This window comes from Barbatula barbatula, assembly GCF_947034865.1.
Source record: "Barbatula barbatula genome assembly, chromosome: 3".
NCBI classification, from domain to species: Eukaryota; Metazoa; Chordata; class Actinopteri; order Cypriniformes; family Nemacheilidae; genus Barbatula; species Barbatula barbatula.
The window spans coordinates 9,626,203-9,642,812 of record NC_136764.1 but is presented as its reverse complement, the minus strand read 5'-3'; the positions used below and the strand labels follow the sequence as shown (position 1 = coordinate 9,642,812).

The window sequence follows — 16,610 nt, the reverse complement described above, 5'->3', positions numbered from 1 at the left end:
GTTTAGATAAAGTAATAGAGTCTGAGTGTTTATTTTTTGTAAATTACAGATTTAGCCCAGCAAGGGTTTGGGGCTATGTCATCCTATGACCTTTAACCCCTCAGGTGAAGTTTGTTCTCTTTTTGTAAAAAAATATTTTAAGCCTCGTCTGAAACTTCCCAGATAATACATCTTCTAATGGAAGGTTTCAGATTTGATTATACTTTTTTGCAATGAATATTGTTGCATCGTCAGCAGTATATGTAACAGAACAATGTTCACTCTTTATCTATGTGACCTGGACGGAGTTTATTTGCCAGTAAACCTCTGCTGGTTGTTGCATTTTGCATAAATTAAACAAATAAAACACGTAAATCATATGCCTAAAATAAGCACAAACTTTTTAGTCCATGTAAAAAGGAAAAAGAGTAGTGTTCATTTGCATTTAATACTGGCATTGTAACAATACAAAGCAGATTAAAAATCAACAAACTCTAGCAAGTTTTACATTTTTGTGACTACAGTTTTTCTGCAGAACACAAAATAAGATATTTTGAAGAACGTAGGTAACCAGTGGACCTCATTCGCATTAAATGAATAGAAAACCACCAAGCCATTTTTCGAAAATAGATAATGGACAGTAGATAGTCATATAAAGGTTTTGATGAGGGTGAATAAATTATGACAGAAGTTTTGTTTTTGGGTGAACTATACCATTAACATGGGTAGGTCATACAGTATCACAATACAGAGCATCTGTGAGTTCATGTAAGGAGGTCATGCTGTCAAAATCTTGCACAAGAGTTATTCCACACCCTTTATTACTTCTCCCTAGTCTCTCTCAACTTCTCTCCCCCTCGCTCTCTCTCTCTCTGTCCACCTCTCTTTGGCTTTATTCCAGGGCCATTCATTTTCCTGAGTGACTGTCACACGTCAGTGTGGGTCTGCCGGACTTGGTTATCCCAGGATCACTTGACTCCTGTGTCAGCATCCAAGGACGTTCTGTCACTGAGATGTGTGTGCGCGTGTGAGGGGTCTGCATGACTGGCTACTGTTGGAATGGAAAATACCATCCACGATCCTCCACAGGACGTGCGCAGGGGAAACCCAGAAACCCTCCCGAGACGGTCAGCCAAAAAGAAAGCGAGCCCAAAGGCGTATTGGGATATTGCGCTTGATGATCGGAAATTCACACGATCGTACGTTCCAAAATAGATCCCTAATCTGTTAACAGGAGTTCAGTGATAGTAAATCAGGTCGGATTATGATGGGTCAGGGATACTGATCTGAAATCAGCCTGACACAGTTTCTCATGCTCAAAACCGAGTGACATGCTCAAAGACGCTGTTTCGAGACCAGCGGCAATGGCTGAAGTTCCCTCAAGGCAGATTTAAACGGGTCACAACACCCCAGATGCATAGTGGCATAGTCACGTCGTTTAATTAGTTTTTATCGTGTCACAGCTTTGAAAAGCTCTACAGTATGTGTGTGAATGAGAAAGACAGACCATATTCAGAGTGTTTGGCTGCTAGTTTTGGGCTATATTTATTTGTGGCTTCCGAGTGGAACCTTGGTTCCCAGAAAGCTCACAGTCTCTATCTCTCTTTCTCTCTCTCTGTGGTGGTGATAGCAAGGAGGTCCTTATCAAGCCTCATCTGTGTTGGGGGTTATGATAAACAGTTTCCAGAGAGACCCTCGTGTATTTGGCAGTGACAGAAAATGTTTGCCATAACTTATTTTGCCAATAAATCAATAGTCTAAGAATGACTTGCCCTCAAGTTTTTCCAAATCTGTATTAGTTTCTCTGTTCTGAAGAACACAAAGAAAGATATTTGGAGAATGTTAGCAACTGACAGTTCGGGGACATCATTGACTACCATAGTAGGAGCAATTAAAATGGCAGTCAATGGTGTCCCAGAACTGTTTGTTTTCCTTTTTTTCCCAACAGAACAAAAAACACGACAGAATTTCAATTTTTGGGTGAACTATCCCTTTAAAGCCAGCAAATTTCCTGTGCTGATTTGCTGGCTTTTTCCCTGCATGTTCTGTTTATATGTGTCATCTTATAATGAAAAAAGTTGTAGCTGCAATGTTGCGTTGACTGTCTCTATTTCAAATGGTTAATTTTACTCTATTGGACACCGACCTGTTGCCTTAAGTGAAAGGAATATTGTGTTCCTGCAACTATGGCGCTATCCATAGTGATCGCCATCCCATGGGCATCTTTAGGGCTGCCAAACATACTGCCCTATAAACCTAATGTAATACACTCAAACACGCACTCTTCTCTCTCAGTCTCACACACACTTTTGGCCCATTTACCTAGTGCATTTAGCAGCTGTAAGACCATGATTTCCTCTTGGGATACGGTGGTACAGTAAGGCTTCCTTTTTCACTTTCTCTTGTTTTACCAGGCCACTCATCAGCATATATACAGTTTCAGTGAATCTACGGTGTTTGTTACCTTAAAGTGATAGTGAAGAAAATTATGTAATAATAACAATTACTTGTTATTTCAAACCTGAATGACTTTCTTTCTTCCGCAGAACACAAAAGAAGATATTTTATAGAATGTTGTTAAGCGGCACCCATTCACTTGCATTGGTTTTGTGTCCATACAACAGAAGTGAATGGGGGCCGGCACATTTGTGTGTTTGCAGAGGGGGTGTTTATGTGGGCGGGGAGCTCGACACACTGCAGGTTTATAGAGGAGCTCATTTATTACAACAAACAATCTGTCTGAAACCCACAGTGTGTGCATGCTTGTGTGTGTCATAGAGAACCAGGGAAAGTGATTTTTAAGATGCTTTGAGCAAGAAAAGATAAATCTGCTCCACTCTGAAGTCAATTGTCTTGATTCAAAAGAAACGTGCATGGATCATTATTGTCAAGCAGAAACAATGGCTCTGTTCTGAAACCTAATGAGGTGAATAATTGAATGTGGGCCTCTTTCCTAATATACTGCAATTCTGATCGCAACCTTTTTAATAAAACCCTGAAGATACAGCTTGCATTTGTATTTGATACAAAGTGATGTGGAAGAGCACATTTTGAAGACACAAACGTACCCATTTCACACAGTCTGTGCTCTTCTTTTGTGCGTTACATCACGACCCAAATAATTTTTTTTATTACTTTTTTGCAGGCTAGAAACTTTGGTTTCCATGGTAACCTCGTGTAGGAAATTGCGAGCGCCCTGGGAAAATGTTTATAGCCAAGTCATTTGAAGAGCTCATAAAAGACAGATACTTCAAACATCCCGGCGGTTGGCACTACAACATCCACCCGGCTCACCACAACTCCTGATACAGAATGGATCTAGACTTTAAACAGATTCAGGCCATTATTGATGATCTGGAATCAGACCATTGTTTGTTTTTAAACCCAAAAGCATATTGTAAGACACTCCGCTCTGAAGCCCGAGTCTGTAGTGTCGTGGCAGCCAATCAGGGCGTCCGGTCGGCTTCTGTAGATAAGATGTTATATAATGACCAGGTGCTGTGGTGCAGATTGAAAGAATAAATGCCCTGCGCTCATTCATTTGCTGGAGGTCTAAATCAGAACGTCTCATGCAACCGAGATCGCTATAAATCGCACGTATCCATATGCATACGTGCACAGATGTGCAAACACATGTACGTTAATAAACACAAATATATGCACGCATGTTCAAACACATGTTGGCGTCACAGTCAATATAGCTTGCAGCTGTGAGTGTTGGATGTATAATTTATGGGTGCTGGTAAGGGTCAGCATAAGAAGAGAATTCTGGAAATCTAAAGTCTTCGGAGCTATCCAAACTGGGACGTTATATAATTTTAAATTGCCTTATGTGCAACCTTGTGTGCTCCCATGTGCTGCATCATGGTTCTAGCCAATTCTGTTTATTGAGAGGTCCTTTAAAATGACATTTTGTCAGATTTTCATAACTCAATGTTGTTTTATCAGGCTTGATAGGTTATAAACACACAGGTTGAGATTTTGTGCCGGCAGGTAAGGCAGTGTCTCTGAAATCTCAGGCAGTTTGATCGTCTAAGAATGGTTCTCAGTAACTGGTTTGTACCACAGGAACACACGCTGCGGAAGCTGATTGGAAGAGTTCACTCTAAATGAAGGTTGACTTCACAGGAGACACGCAGAAACCTGCTCCACTAAAGCAAACCTAATGGGTTTTTACAAACTTCAGCAGGAATGGCATTGAAGTCAAAACGCTTGGAAAGCGTTTGTTTCACATGTGACAGACAAACCGGGATAAATGGTTGGATAGACAGATAGACCTAACACAAAAATACTGATCATAAAATATTTGAATCAATGTATTATCAAATCATTAGGATAGAAGAACAACATTTCCATCAAAACCTGTATTAGTATTTTTCTCTGGGAAACACAAAAGAAGATATTTTGGGAAATGTCTCTATGGTTATGTGTTCATGCAATGAAAAACAATGGGGGCCGGTGTTGTTTGGTTTTCAACGTTCCTCAAAAAAAATGTTTTGCTCTACATAAAGAAGGAAATTCTCACAGATTTGGAATGACACGGTGAGTAAATAATGAATGAATGATAATTTTTGGTCGAACCATCATGTTCATTCCCTCTTAGCATGTCTTGTGTTAATTCTGCAATTAGTCATCGCAGCACGAAAGTGTTCAACCCTCTCTTTAAAAACCAGGCCACGGTCTCCCGGCCAGCGGCCAAATCAGACATGCTGAGTGCAATTTTATCAGAGCAGGAGTACCTCTGACTTCTGTTGCTAATGGACCCTCAATGTGCTCTGAGACTGATACCCATGGCTTGCTACAGCCAATCAGGACAAAACTTGAAAGTAGTCCAAAGGTCTTTAGAGAATCACTATTAACTCTAACAAGTATTGGCAGTTTTACACTTTCAGGAGTATCAAACTGTGTTGTCACATGACTTGACTGTTACACAAATTTTGTTAAGAGATCGTTGTCCAGTTTTTGTAAATATGTTTATTTCGTATAAAGTCTAGTTTTAATAACTTTACCAGTTCAGTTGTCAAACTCAAAATTGTTTAACACGGTGCAACGTGACAAGACACATGTCTTGTTCTATTGGGATTGTCGCGTCGCACCATCCGTGTGGACAATTCTTTTATTATAATAGGTTCTAATGCGTTCTGTTGACTTTTGTTGCATCGCGCCACACCATGTCCGGTGTAGACATGGTGTAAGTGCGTGCTTTATATTGAGGGATACATTCCTACAATTGTACATTATTGCCACAAAAAAAAACATTACACATTTTCAATCACTTCAGATGTATTGTGGCCATTCCAGTCCACTGTCTGTTGAATGTCAACAATATCAAACCTCAGGAGTGACAAAGTAATCTAATAGCAATGTGAAAGACTGACAGAATAACAAGACACATGACAACTGTGATAAAAATCAAGGTTATCACACATTTTTTTTACTTTTCCTAATAACATGTACAAATATCTCTGTATTGCTTAAAAGTTGAATATTGCATTAATTTTTTGCTGTATTTGTGGTCTGAAAATCTGGTTTCTCCAGTTTTCATTTTCTGCATATAAATGCAAAAAGAACCAATGTTTTTATTTGAAATTCGGTAGAAAAATATATCCAGCACATTTATGTCATTTGATTCATTATTTCATCCATACAGAAATTTTGCATACTTTGTGCACTATATAGACGGCATACTACGAAAAGAGAACTACAATAGTTGAATATCCTTGAGGGTAGAGGTTTGGTCACCTGTAATCTATGATCAAACAGCGTGAATTATTCACTTAAAACACTGTGAGAATTCAGTGAGAATTTTCTTAAGGCTTTTAATTATAAATGGCCTCTGGGTGCAGTGTGGGCACAAGACAGCAGCACCTTTCTTTGTATAAAGACTTCATTTCATGTTGTGATGTGCTCGATTAGCGCAGGGCGCTTGTGTAATGAATGACTCATAGACTTGTGCATCGGGTTGAGATGAACAGTTTAGAGAATTTAGTTAAAAAAAGGTTGAACGAGTTCGCTTTACGTTTTGAGGTGCAGGATGTTATTATTCTTAACAGACAGTGTCAAACTGTCATCACTTAGTGACCTTCGAGTCATTTACCTCCTACATTTCTTTGTTTTGATAAATACATAGAAAGATATTTGGAAGAATGCGTATAAGCAAAATGATCTCAACACCTATTGACTCCCATAGTAGTAAAAATTACTTTCTATTGAACACAAAAGAAGACATTTTGAAGAATCTAGGACAGCAAACAGTTCTGGGCACTTTTGGCTACCATTGTATTTTTTTCTTCTATGGTAGTCAAAGGGGGGCAAAATCTGTCTGATTATCAAATCAGAAGCATTCTTCCAAATATTTGTCTCTGTGTTCATTACAACAAAGACATTTTGTCAGATTTTTCAGATCTGGAACAACTCGAAGGTGAGTTATGCTGGGGCAAAAATAAGATAATCGGGCCGATTTCTCCCCTTCCGATGGTCCTAGGTAAAGTCCCGATGATCTTAAACGGCTCTTAAGATTATCTTAGCAGATTTCCCTGGGGTGTGATGTGTGTTAAGAGTGAATGAATCTTGAATGCCGAAGAAATCCTGATGTGTGGGGAAACCCAGAGGACAAACGCACAAGAACTCTGTTGATCGTCACGTTGAACAAAACAATACCGGATCAGAAAGCCAGCTGACAGAAGTATAACAACCGTAGTTTTCACTTAATAAAAGCTTACAGCCCAATAATAAATAACTCATTCGGAAGTCTCGAGAGAATTTCCAAGATTCCCTGTGTTCACAGTCACGACTGTTTGAAAATCTGTTGGTGTGTGTTCTTCGTCACATCACGGCGCACCACACATTATAGGAGCAAAATGATTAAATCTAGGATTTTTTCTCCTCATGTTTGCGGTCTCTCGTTGTTTAAAACTCTAATAAGATTTTTAAAAAGCTTTTGGTGTGGCCCCAGCATAAATGAAATGATCATTTTTGGTTGAAGTATCCATTTATTTAGAACAGTTATTATATCTTATTGTTATTTTTATCCCTGTGTGAATGGGCCTTTACAGTTATCTCTTCATATTAGGCCGTGACTGAAGAAAGTATTTTGCATATACAGTAGCATTAAAAAATGACGCGGGTCACCTTTATCGCAAAAAGTGATAAAATGACCTCATCACCTGTGATGTTTTGTTCTTTTATTAATGTCATCTGTCGTTTTCAGTGGCAGTAGCGGATCCGGATTCCCTGAGGGCTGAATGCTGATATAACAGCTGTTAGCACGCTAGAAACCATGCAGCCAAGAATTATCATTATTATTTAATTCTGTCCACAATTCTGCATTTCACCCTGGACAGATGGTGGCTTTAAGCTCAGGGTCCTTGAAGGCGACATTCACAGCGCGAGGTAGAAAGTGAGATACAAACCGACAAGAAGACACACACATGCTGTTGCTAATATCCCTGGAGGATGCTGGGAGTTTCTTTGTTAAAGTAGTTTCTGCCAGCTAATGAGCAGGAGAACGATTCTAGGTCATATTTTGACACGTTTTTGCTAACTCACATGCCCAGAACTGTGCACGGTGACAAGACCGCTACACTTATATTTGCTGCATTATTCTTAAGATGTATGTGACCCTGTCTGTAAAACTATGATTTCGGTCTTTGATAGGGTCTTAATCAGCCATTATTAAAGATATCAAGGTTATATTTTTACTAGGGCTGTCAACGTTAACGTGTTAATCTGAAAAAAATGTATCACATACGTTAACGTTGACAGCCCTAGTATTAAAATATTTAACCCAGCATCCATTTATTTTGTCATCCTTTGTCTAGCGTCACATTATATAATCACACGAAAATGGGAGAGGCGTCAGATCCAGAGCCATTGGTCAGATCTGCTTAGGGATATAAAGGGGCCGCATTCTTAAACCTGCTGCTGTGACTCCTATCATTAATGTTAACCAAAGAACAAAAGAAAAGAGGAATTCAATGCGTTTTGTTTAATCATAGCTTTAATTCTGTATTCTGTGCTTTTGGATCAGACCCGGGAGGACGAGAAGATGGAAGGAAAACTTTAGAATGTCCAAACTTTTCGCCATCTTGTTTGTTTGTTTGTTTGTATATGTGCGCACGCTTCTCTTCACTATGAATGAGAAATGCAGCGCTCTGTTTTGTAAACCGTCAATCAATCATCAGGGACTCTGGTATTTTTTCTTTACAAAGTGATGTCACCAACTTCTGGCGTGGCATGCGTAATACAGCGTTTTAGTCATTTTTGCGGATCTGTGTAAACGCAGATTTTTATTATAACGTAAACGTGGCCTTAATCTATCTCTCAAGTAGCTTTCTTGGGTTCATAACTAAAATGACTTGCATATTTATTATCCTGTCCGGGTGTTTGTCTGAAAAACATAATGTAACGCATCTTGACATTAGCCTGTGTGTGTGATTGGTAGTTTAGCGTTCACCTTGAGACTGGTTTGGTCTCGTTCCAGGATCAGCGAGTGGGTGTCAGCGGGTCATTAATCAGAAGCGGAGATAAATCTGTAAATCAATAAATAAGATCCTTAGTCTCATCGGCCTCTCACACCGTGGTGACATCAACATCATCTGATTGGTCCGCAGCTGCGTTTAATGTTTAAAGCGATTTATAGGGCATTTGAGCTACATATTTTATCACTCCGTGCATTCCCTAGCGATGGAACCCATGCTCTACCAGCTCAAGTATTTGGAGATGAACTAATTCCTATTTGGCTAACTAGACAATAACATATTTTTTAAGGAAATATCTTTTTAGTTTTAGTTGTGAATGAAGCAACTCGGTTGGAGCTCTGCTCTTTCGATTGCTTTCTGCATATTCCATGTCGACACCTGAAGGTGTGAATTATTTATTTCTTTAGGCAGATGCTCTCACACTTACCACACAACTACACACAGACACGCATACTTAAATAAACAAAAATACATTTACACTCATGCACACATAAATAAGTACATGTGGATTTGCAGTTTTTCAGTGTTTATCACACGATGATGGTAGATAAAGTCAGAATTAACTCTCGCTATTTGTATTTCTCTCTAGGTCAGTCGTGTTTTAAAGCCCGGCGGCCGCTTCATCTCTGTAACGTTCGCTCAGCCACACTTCCGCAAAAGGCTGTACGCTCGGTCGGAGTACGGCTGGTCCGTCAAACACTATCACTACGGCAACAGCTTCCACTACTTCCTGTACGTTCTCACCAAAGGGGAGGCACTTAGCCCGGAGGACGCGGCAATGGAGAGAAGACTGCTCGCAGAAGCCGAGGCTCCGCCCTGTGAAGTTACATTTCAGGAAGTGGATTCTGAGGATTTCCTAAATAACATTGGGCTATAGGTCAGAAAAAGGACAACGTTTATTTTTTCCTGCTTCAGAAACAACTAAAACATGCCACAAAAGTTGAAATACTTTGCCTTCTCAATCCACAGTCATTCCAAGTTCTATGATAGCTTTTTAGGACTGCTGTTTACTTTCCCTCAGCCCTCACAAATATGGACCCTGATGACCAGGGTAGGACTGGAGGAGGAATGGATCAACTATTATACAGGGTATGATGCGTGCAGCCACCCTTGGAGATGCCGATCTCTGGTTCTGTTGACCTTAAGGGCAATAATTGAAAATATACTAAAAATAAACAGGAAAACGCAGGAACTTCCCATCTGTGATGATCAGAACTTTAAACTGTCACTTACATTTATTGGTTGGGTGAATGCTATACTTGCTATACAACTGTTAACTTTTAAACAATTTTTAACTTCTGTTATTTTTACATTTTATCAGACAATTCTTTAATATGCAGGCTTGTGTGTTCTCTCTCTCTCTGTCTCTCTCTCTGGCCTATTTTTCTCAGTGTGATTGTGTTGATAGGCATGTCAAGGATGAGTGCCTGACACTTGCACACTTGTGCACAGATAAATCTGTCACACACTGCTTCTGAAACAACAAATAAACAAACAGCTCTTCTTCTGTATGCCAGATTATGACAGACGTGTGTGTGTGTGTGTGTGTGTGTGTGTGTGTGTGTGTGTGTGTGTGCGCTTGTGTGTGTTCTTTAGGATGAGGAATGGCTGCGGTGAATTGAAGGAGGTCATTAATAAACTAGAAATCATTTATTTTTAATTTCACTCTGAAATGTAATTACTGTCTATTTTTAAGACACTAGGAATGTGGCTCACTTCCTGCGCTCCGGTGTGAACAGATACAAGTCAGAATCTCACACTGTGATTTTGCAGTAGAGTCATTCTTGATTCCTGTGTTTCAGGTGAGCCCAAAACATAGAATAGATGGAAACATTTGTTATAATCAAGGAACACAGACGACTGTGATCATTTGTGTGGAAAAAAACGTTTGTATTTGTCTTTCATAAAACTGCGTTTGCATCTGTACATGTGTAAAATCACATTTGTTGTAGATGTTTTAGCACATTGTTCTGCTAGGGTGGTCTTATTGACCCAGATCTGTAAGCCCACCCTGATGTTTCTATGATATTCTTCAATGTAATCAATAGGACTCCTTATCAATTTTGGAATCTGTCAGGCAAAATCATAATATTGACTTTGTAAGTGGCATAATAGCAGTGGCTCACGCTGCATGAGGCACCAGCAGCAATATTAAAGTCAAGTGTGGAATTAAATGTGTGACCTCTGAAAGCTGATGATGTAGTCACAGGTCTTTCCCCTTCACTGACGTTCTATGCAATGACGTCAGGGCAGGGCTGGTGTTAGATGACTGCTGATATCAAGTGACCCCCAGGTATCGGATGCACATTTATCCTGCGAGCGTATCCTCTTGTCACACTGGCACGACGGGCTGCATGAGGGCTCTTCAGGACCCTTATGCACCTTAAAGACCAGGTTCTCCTGACAGAAGTCCCTGAATACTTTATGCTGACTCATATTGACATTGAAATGACTAGTTTACCCAAAAATCTCAATCTCGCTCTCAGTATTTTAAATGCAAACCCCATATTTATGAATTCAAAAGACGTCCATGTCAATACTAATATTATGAACTACTACAAATTGTAATATGTTGATATTTGAGTTTACTTGAATTGTGATGTCACCTAGCACAGGTCATTATACATGCCTGCTTGTAGTCTGCAAATGGATATTTTTCATGTATAAAAGTCTTGTCATCTGATCAGAAATTATTATATGATCTTTTTATGGCATCAATCAAAGATTGAGATGCTGTCTCTTCAGCTAAGTTCTCATTGGTCCAACTTTCCATTGTCTTGACTCTGTAATGGACAAATGTATTTAGCTGGGGGCAGGGCAGGAGAGACCATTACATTATCGTCCAGAGGGGGCAGCCACACAGGCCTGTATTGATAGTGGACATGTACACCCGCTAGCAAGGAAGCGCTACTGACAACACTATGGTCAACATTTCATTAAGTGAGGCTTTTGCTTCTGGCCTGGTTATAAATAAAGATGTTCAGGAATATTACAGATGTATATGCTGTCACTACCCAACCTCACTCCTAAAGCCTAACCCTAAAATGCTCTGACATGGTAATTCACAATGATCATTTGGGCACCAGGGCATGAATTTGGTTCCTAAAATCTTGCCACACAATATTCACAAACATAGCAAAATGTCAAACATTTCAACATAAAAAAATTGTCCAAATATTTATGGACCTAACTTTATGTTGTTTTAGCTGTTTACCAAAATACTGTATATTCAAGTTACTGTTATATAATGAATGTTGTCTTAAAGTGCACATTCACAGCTTTATTTAGAGTGTATTCATATCCAAATCAAGCCCATATCTGTCAATAAAACAGATACAAGTTTCAATTGTGAGCTTTTGATTCAATTGTCCAATTACCTTTGGTTCCTTGGAAAAGGGGAACCCACATAATAAAAAGCTATAATTCCTAATCCCTTCAGCCAATTTGGATGTGAATATACACTAAATGAAGCTGAGAATTTAAGACAATATTCATTATATTACTGTTACTTGAATAAATTTAGGTAAAAAGCTAAAATAACAAAAACAGTGCCTCTGTCCAAATATTTATGTACCTAACTGTACAAGATTTGAAGCGATGCATAGATTGCATATACTTGACTGGGCTTTATACAAGCCATATCAAACATTACAAGTCTGACAGTAGAGTAGACACTTTTCATGTGCTCCATCAAGAATTTGAACTACTTTCGTCTGGTCGACGTTTTCGTTCTCCAAGGTTCAGATACAACCGTTATAAAAACGATTTTGTTCCTCTGGCTAAAAGGCTGTTGAACTCCAATGCAAAGGATGGGACTGTGATGGTTATTGTTTATGGATGATTGTTATTTATGTTGGAACTTGTTTGTACATTTTAACCTGTATTGCCCAAAACTTATTTCTTTATAAAAGTTACTTTTAAAAAGTACAATTTACAGTGAGAAAATATATGTAACAGTCTCTAATGAGAGAGATCAAAACCGAATAAAATCAAGGACAATGCTCTTTTAAATCAAATGTCTTTCACAGCAGAGCACTCAGTCTTGGAGAATCTTATGTCATCTCTCTTTCTTTCTTATCACAGCATCATTATCTGCAGAGAGTTTGGTTTTTCTATGGGTCAGAGCGCAGTATCTCTCAGTCACTCTCAAGCTGCCACGGGCCGCCTATCTATTCAGATAGTGTATCTGTGATCTTCAGCTCTGAGCAGCCTGTGTGAAGCGGTAAGAGTTCCCCTGGGCATTGGAACTGTTCAGGAACACAGAAACAGCCATGAAGGTGTATTAATAGACTGAGATGGTGTAGCTGAGTGTCCTTGACTTTGATTGAGTGATGGACTTTCGGAAGTGAGAGGTCCTTGTTGATTCATGAGTTTGTTATAGGAGAAAATGTCAGGTGTCTGTTCTGTGACTTTTCTTCATGCTTTTGTGATTAGAGCAGAGAGGTTGTGATTCCCGGTGAACACATATTCTGATAAAATGTTTATACCGAATGCACCATAATTCCTTTTGGATAAAAGCTTTTGCCAAACATAAAATGTTTGCTTTTGGTTAACTTCTATAAACGTGGTAAGGACCAAACTTGCAACATTTATTGAAAAGTGTTTTTTAGATGTAAATGCCAACTGGGATTGAGATTTGGAGTTTATATTGATTTAGGTAAACCTGACTTTTTTTCAGATGGATCCCAAACATCAGTGGACACAATGGACGTTGCTGACAAAGCCGCTCGCAGACCTATGATAACAAAAGCCATTGATTCTCCTGTTCATGCACAGCTTTTGTGTGAGCGGTGAAGGAAAACGTCAATATTATTGTAATATTTAACTGCATCAGATGGTTCAGACCATGTTGTTTCAGAATGTTTGATGTAAACAAGAAACAGCATGTGTTGCACCAGCTGTGCAAAAGCAAGATTGAGATGAATAAATTAATTCTGTACAGAATACATTAAATTATGACCAATAACATCACGATTAGGTTTTCAGATGGCCAATATAGCTTGTTCTTTTCGTTTGTTTTAATGGACCACGACTTCACTAGTAAAGAGAGTTATCCTGACAAATAATCTAAAAGATCTGCAATCCATCTTTCTCTGTGTATTTTGTCTACGGTGAAAAACCTTGCCTTTTCATTATTGTTAACTTGAGTTCTAGAAGTGCATAAATCAATTTCTATAATATTCCATTCTCAAAGGTGCAGTGTTCTCTTTGAAACCAAATCAAAGGAACAACAACACTGAAGGCCTGCTGGTCTATCACCAAATTCCAAGGTAAGACAACCATCCTAATATGAATTATATCCCAACATTACTGCATGGCATGCTTTATATGGCCTCAATTCTATCGAAACTATGAAGTAGTTGTTTAATCTCTTGATGTATAGTATAGTTGAACCTCTTAGATGTTATGGAATACATTCAATCTTGTTTGTTAATGGACCTGTATTGGAGTGCATGAGTAAGCCAGTTGGCTTTGTTTGTGTCGTCTGTCGTGCCAGAACTTAGGTCAGTTGTCAAATGATGACAGAAATGCACATCTATATGTTCCACCATTTATTAATTCACCAAATACAGTGAAAATGGTATTTTATTATGCAATGATTCATTCTTAGAATGTCATGACATTTTTGTTGCTTTTTTGCTTAATAAAACGATGTTCCATTATTGAAAAGTATTAAGGTTTCATGCACAACAAACGATAGTCAGTTTCTTTATAATGGTACAAAACAAACAAAAATAAAAAAGAAACACAAACATAATGTCCAAAACCCGTTGAATAACGCGTTATTTGAAGATATTAGTAAACAGTGCAGTAGATTTCTAATATCGCCATTTTCTAACAATTCATCAACAAAGCTCAAGTCACAGTATACGATTTCCATATAACAGTAGTTAAATACGAATGTGTGCAAAAAAACCCAGAGAAACCTTCATTCATTAAGTCTTTTTTACTTTTAATAAAAAACCCTCCAACCAAACCTAATAATCCTCTCTTCCTCCGAAATAGAAACATCATTGTTGATTAATTTTAGGACGACGTACTAGTATATTTTTTAAATAACAAATATTTAATATAAAAATACAAATATGATTTTTTTTCAAAAGAAGCGTGCCAGGGTAAGATTTGTGGTGGCACCTTTGTTGGCACCGAAGTGTAAGTTCATGCAAAGAGATGGACACAAGGTGAGACGATGATGGAAAAACGTCATCAAAAAATAAAACCAAAACACTTGGAAGAAACCATGACATGTTCATGTCGGGTTAATTACACGAGGGTGTAATACACGATGTTCCTCTGTGCTGTGATGATGTTGCGTATCCGTGGCGCAGGTGCTGTGATGCGCAAAAGCAGCTGCAGTGAAGGGCAAACAATAGACCACCAAACAACGCAAAGACTATACGCATCAACACCTGTGGGCAGGTGTATGATAACATACTAAAATTTTGAAATAGAACACGATGCAGAAGAACGAAAGACAATATTCACATTGCACCATCCGCGTACATACGTATAGAAGTTCGGTTATCTTTATGGGTGGTAATGTATTATGTCTACATGTCTCTAAAAGCAGCAGTCGGATTGAAGTCGACGCTCAATGCAGATCCATAAATGCGCCTTTGCCGGCTGAAACGGTGTGTGTGTTAACGGGAAGGTTTCTATACTAAGATACTGTACAGCTATAGTGACAGAGCTTACGATGCGATTCAGTCTTCATTTGAACTTCGTTTTGCTTACAGCGCTTCTGGAAGATGATGGTTGTCGAATAACAATGACATGTCTATTCAAGTTTATTCACATGAGCCTTGAGAGAGCAGCCTCATCACCTCCAACCTCTTCCTCAAAGCATCATTCGGGTTTCGTTTTGGAGAATCGCCAGCAAACCCCAAGTAAATGTCGTTCTTTTCATCTCTCCCTTCTTGAAATTGCTTTTCCCTTTAAAATCTCCTCTTGGTTCGAGCGCCGTGCCATCATCTCTCCATCTCTTTGCAGTCTTCTTCACATGCGCAACCGACAAGTGCTTCAAATCGGTGATAAAAAATGTAATGTCTGCAAGGCATTGCTCGGCTTTAAACGCCTGGTGACGATTTGTCGGTCATACCTTTCAGCACCTCGTCTATTCGGTCGTCCTCGATGACCACTGTGAATTCAAAAGACAGCTGATGTCAAGACTTTGTGCATTTTAACAAGCCTATATGTTAGTTTGGAGAGCTTGCGGTTTGCAACCGACACCACACAATTCCTACACCACAAACAAATACATCTTCATCAAATGACCAGTTATAAAAATTAGCTTTGTTGGTGTGCTAAGTTGTTGTCTTTGCGTCTGAACTCGGGTAAGATTTTGGGTATTATGGTCAAACTTTCTCACCTCTCTTCGCTCTTCCGATCTGTCCAAGTTTCGGTGGTCTTTTCGCCTGCGACGCACCGAAGAACGAGTTGGTGTCCTGCAGCCCGCAGCTGAAGGACATCTGGCTCACATCGTTGTCCCCTCCGTATCCGCTCATTTTCCCCTCGCTGTACGGCAGAACCTCGGACATGGCTGTTGTGAAGGACGAACTGTCGACGCAGAAATCGCTAGAAAAGAGAGTAACCGTAGGCAGCGACGGTGGATATGGCAACTATCCCTCCAAAATAAGTGCACGCTCTTCGTGGATATCCTCACGCGTAAACGTCAGACTCCTCGCACCGCCAACTTCCAAGCGCGTTCAGGACTGGAGTGCTCGGTGCAGAGTGCGTCGTGAGGGTTTGTTAGAGAGAGAGCGTCTGGGTGTGCGACTACATCAGCGGTCGTGTGAAGTCTGCTGTAAGGTGCGGGAGATCCCGCGATCATTAAGGAAACCCGGGCGGAACGGTGAAGTCATCTATCTGGGCGTGTGTTTATGTGTGTGCGTTTGAGAGAGAGAGAGAGAGAGAGAGAGAGAGAGATTGAAACTACAGTAGGTGCGAGGGTGCCACCATCAGGTGAGTTCACTTCAATATGTGTGAAGATTTTAAGTGAGCATTTGGTTTGAGAATCGAGAGAAGCGTACGTTATTTATTTGTTTGTTTATTTGAAAAAGATTAATTCATATCCCCAAGTAGGTCCCAACAATCACAATCACATAAAAATATTACAAATACACACATAAAATGTCAGTATCAATTTGTGTA

General features: G+C 39.4%; 2 protein-coding genes across 3 annotated transcripts in view; one reads left to right on the top strand and one right to left on the bottom strand.

Annotated features, from left to right (window-relative positions):
• Positions 1-10,645, top strand: part of ece2a (endothelin converting enzyme 2a) — a 44,965-nt gene extending 34,320 nt beyond the window's left edge. The window contains exons 4-5 of one of the 2 annotated variants that reach the window (XM_079452823.1): positions 9,049-9,336; positions 9,429-9,968. In XM_079452823.1, coding sequence (XP_079308949.1) covers positions 9,049-9,336 — 288 coding nt within the window. In that variant the 3' untranslated portion in view covers positions 9,429-9,968. Of the gene's footprint in view, positions 1-9,048 lie in introns of both variants that reach the window. The other variant, XM_079452822.1, reaches the window with a different exon arrangement.
• Positions 10,646-13,999: 3,354 nt separating this feature from the next.
• On the bottom strand, positions 14,000-16,327 carry camk2n2a (calcium/calmodulin-dependent protein kinase II inhibitor 2a). Its single transcript, XM_079452000.1, has 2 exons — positions 15,829-16,327; positions 14,000-15,597 (listed from the first exon to the last, which is right to left on the bottom strand). Exons 1-2 carry the CDS (start codon positions 15,995-15,997, stop codon positions 15,527-15,529), a joined length of 240 nt encoding a protein of 79 aa, XP_079308126.1. The 5' UTR covers positions 15,998-16,327; the 3' UTR covers positions 14,000-15,526.
• Between the last annotated feature and the right edge of the window lie 283 nt (positions 16,328-16,610).